General features: G+C 39.3%; 1 protein-coding gene across 1 annotated transcript in view; it reads left to right on the top strand.

The window, feature by feature from the left end:
• The window catches only part of LOC116698906 (ras-related protein Rab-11B), an 8,422-nt gene that overhangs the window by 2,476 nt on the left and 3,033 nt on the right, over positions 1 to 2,913 (top strand). Inside the window, exons 2-4 of the mRNA XM_032531130.1 lie at positions 1 to 194; positions 1,394 to 1,587; positions 2,452 to 2,532. Of these exons, the coding sequence (XP_032387021.1) occupies positions 1 to 194; positions 1,394 to 1,587; positions 2,452 to 2,532 (469 nt within the window). The remainder of the gene's footprint in view (positions 195 to 1,393; positions 1,588 to 2,451; positions 2,533 to 2,913) is intronic.

Genomic DNA, 2,913 nt, shown 5'->3' with positions numbered 1-2,913 from the left:
GTGTTGATTGGGGACTCGGGCGTAGGGAAGAGCAACCTTCTCTCTCGCTTCACACGGAATGAGTTCAACCTAGAGAGCAAGAGCACCATCGGGGTGGAGTTTGCCACGCGCAGCATTCAGGTGGACGGCAAGACGATAAAGGCTCAGATCTGGGACACAGCGGGCCAGGAGCGCTACAGAGCCATCACCTCGGCGTGAGTCCATGTCTGAGAGCTGCACATAGTCCTGCCTAGGCGTGGGGAAATACGTTGTCTTCAGACTAGATCCACTAAAATGAGACCCACTTTTTGAATATGTTCTGTAACATTTAGTTAAAGAGGTAGATTGCACTTTTTAACAATGATTATAGCACGGGCACCGCTCAGCAAGACTCAAGCTAGTGGGCTTAATCTTCTTGAGGTAGACACAGAACTCCAGGCAGCCCTCTCAATGCCCACTATACTTTAAGTGCATCTCACAAATGTTCAACATGTTAAATGGCACTTTTTAGCAAAACAAAGTATAGGATTTTTTAAAGAAATGTATCTACTGTTTAAACTAAAAGAGCCATCTCTACTTTTGATGGGACACACATCGGAAACGTTTTCTGTTACAAGTATCTGGGCATTTGGGTGGATGACCAAAAAAAATTGAAGCCAAAACTGTCATTCTTTAATATTTCTGGAAATAAATCTTCCCTCATTAAAAGAATGTCAGGCTACATTTCTATCAGTTATAGATTACGACGAGGATATCATTTATATGCATAAATGCTGCTCCCTCCACATTGAATCAGAATCAGAATCAGAATCAGAAATACTTTATTGATCCCCGAAGGGAAACTCTGTGTTGTAGTTGCACAAATATTATAAATAGAGTAGAAATACAAGAAATAAAGAAATATAAGGAATTGGATACGTACGGTATTTACATAAAGGAATGTTATTATACATTATTTACATAATTAACATAATTAAGGATTTGGAATGGTGAAAAGTTAAACAATAATAACAATAATTATTGTAGTATTTGAAATTGCACACGTCAGGCCAGTGTTATTGCACAAAACAGATAATACAGATAATATTGTCCAGTTTCAACCTCTCTAAGTGTGTGTCAGACACTTAGAGGGAGGAGTTAAAAAGTTTGATGGCCACAGGCAGGAATGACTTCCTGTGGCGCTCTGTAGTGCATTTTGAAGCCATTTGATGCAGTTTATCACACTGCCCTTAGATCTGCTGAATAAATACAAGTAATATAAATATAAATCAAAAGGATCAAAGAGCAAAGTTGCACTTTAACCTTAATATCTCACATAGGATTGAATTTAAGACCCTTTTTATGGACCTGCAGATGTTTCCGGTCATCACCATTGAAATGTGTGGTTACCGTGTTGTCCTTGGTCCTGTTGCAGATACTACAGGGGAGCGGTGGGGGCGCTCTTAGTGTATGACATCGCCAAACACCTGACCTACGAGAATGTGGAGCGCTGGCTGAAGGAGCTGAGAGACCACGCCGACAACAACATCGTCATCATGCTGGTTGGCAACAAGAGCGACCTGCGCCACCTCAGGGCCGTGCCGACAGATGAGGCCCGGGCCTTCGCAGGTACTGGGACTTAGAAAAAGACACAGGAAAGGGCAAATATTGGAGTGTGGAGAGGGATATCGACTGCGCCTTTTTTATAAAAAAAAAAAAAGTTATAGACATTTTGTAAATTGTGGTTTTTAGTTTTTAAGTTTTAGAGGGTTTTTTTTACATTTTAATACAGTGTTTTTCCTGGATTTGTGGAAACCTACATGCACGTTTTTGGTCAAATAAATGCAACTTTACATCATTTTGGACCATTATTACTACTACCATATCTGTGTCTAAAACAAAAAAAAAGCTGGGGGAAGATGATACATAAATAAATAGATAAATAAATAAATAACATAAAAAGCTTCAATACAAAAGGCATCAGATCTTGTGACAGACAAGACTTCAGTTTCTCTCTGTTTGAACAGATCTGACTATCACTATGAAGTAGAGTGGTGGTAAATCATCTGTCGGGTCAGCGATGTTGGTTCTTAAAGAGCTTACTTTTCAGAATGAAACAGATCACTTTTCTACCACTTGCTAGAGAAGTCCACTGGGGACAGACTGCAATTGTTAGATCTGAGGAAAGTCATTTTGTTTAGTTAGTTTTGATGCTTCACATTTATTCAGCTTAGGTGGTGCCCAAAGCAACTTGGGTTTACACCTAAGCTTTATAACGGTTGGGAAAACCATGTAATACATTCAATCGGATCTTTGTATTATCTTCCTTGCAATACATTAGGATTAGAGAACATTGTAGAACCTTTGCATGAAGGCGGCAAGAACAGAATATGTGTATTCAAATATCACAATCCTTGGTTCTCCTCTTGCCAATTCTGATTTGAACTTAATTCACTGCAAGCTTCTGCTGCTGTTTTCTTTCTTTCCCCTCAGAGAAAAACAATCTGTCATTCATAGAAACGTCAGCCTTGGACTCAACAAACGTTGAAGAAGCCTTCAAGAATATCCTTACAGGTATGTTTGTGATGTCACAGCTACACTGTTAACATTGTACTTGAATGATAAGAAATGCAAATGCTTTTTAAAGGTCAACTTAACTTCTCATACGCCAATCATTCCCAAACCTTTTTCTGATAACACACCAGTACTGTATAAGCTTAAACTGTGTCGCTTAAAGTGTACATATTATGAAAAAATCACTTTTTGGGGGATTTGGAGTGTTATTTTGTGTTATTCTGGTGCTTCCATACACAAACTTGGATAAAAAACCTATCCATGCTGTTTTGAGTGAGAAACGGTTTCTGAATGTCCTCTGCCTTCTGTCTCCGGGTGAGCTGTTCAGGATCTGCACGGCTTTGGGACATTTTCAGCTCAGAAGCAAATATACCTCCAAAA

The sequence above is a fragment of the Etheostoma spectabile genome, chromosome 12 (genome assembly GCF_008692095.1).
Source record: "Etheostoma spectabile isolate EspeVRDwgs_2016 chromosome 12, UIUC_Espe_1.0, whole genome shotgun sequence".
In the NCBI taxonomy this organism is placed as follows: Eukaryota; Metazoa; Chordata; class Actinopteri; order Perciformes; family Percidae; genus Etheostoma; species Etheostoma spectabile.
This window is presented reverse-complemented; position numbering and strand designations above follow the sequence as displayed.